Source organism: Bison bison, unplaced genomic scaffold (genome assembly GCF_000754665.1).
Source record: "Bison bison bison isolate TAMUID 2011002044 unplaced genomic scaffold, Bison_UMD1.0 scf7180017851711, whole genome shotgun sequence".
NCBI classification, from domain to species: Eukaryota; Metazoa; Chordata; class Mammalia; order Artiodactyla; family Bovidae; genus Bison; species Bison bison.
The window spans coordinates 182,311-182,698 of record NW_011482284.1 but is presented as its reverse complement, the minus strand read 5'-3'; the positions used below and the strand labels follow the sequence as shown (position 1 = coordinate 182,698).

General features: G+C 69.1%; 1 protein-coding gene across 1 annotated transcript in view; it reads left to right on the top strand.

Moving 5' to 3' along the window:
• NME3 (NME/NM23 nucleoside diphosphate kinase 3) overlaps positions 1 to 387 on the top strand; it is a 1,433-nt gene extending 1,046 nt beyond the window's left edge. Inside the window, exons 2-3 of the mRNA XM_010851337.1 lie at positions 56 to 168; positions 264 to 387. Coding sequence (XP_010849639.1) covers positions 56 to 168; positions 264 to 381 — 231 coding nt within the window. The 3' untranslated portion in view covers positions 382 to 387. The remainder of the gene's footprint in view (positions 1 to 55; positions 169 to 263) is intronic.
• The last annotated feature ends 1 nt before the right edge of the window (position 388 follows it).

The following is a 388-nucleotide window of genomic DNA, read 5'->3' as shown; positions in this document are numbered from 1 at the left end:
GGCGGGCGGGTGGGCGGGACGCTGACCCGGCGCTGACCTCCGACCCTATCGGCAGGTGTGGCAGGGTCTGGACGTTGTACGCGCTTCCCGGGCGCTCATCGGAGCCACGAATCCGGCCGACGCCACGCCCGGCACCATCCGCGGCGATTTCTGCATCGAGGTCGGCAAGTAAGTCGGGTTCCGAGTCTCCCAACTGGGCTGCGCGGGCCCCTGACCGAGCTCTGCCTGCTCCGGGCTGTGCTCATGCCGCCTCTCCCGCACAGGAACGTGATTCACGGCAGCGACTCGGTGGAGAGCGCTCGCCGCGAGATCGCACTCTGGTTCCGCACAGACGAGCTCCTGTGCTGGGAGGATAGCGCGGGGCACTGGCTGTACGAGTAGCTGGGCC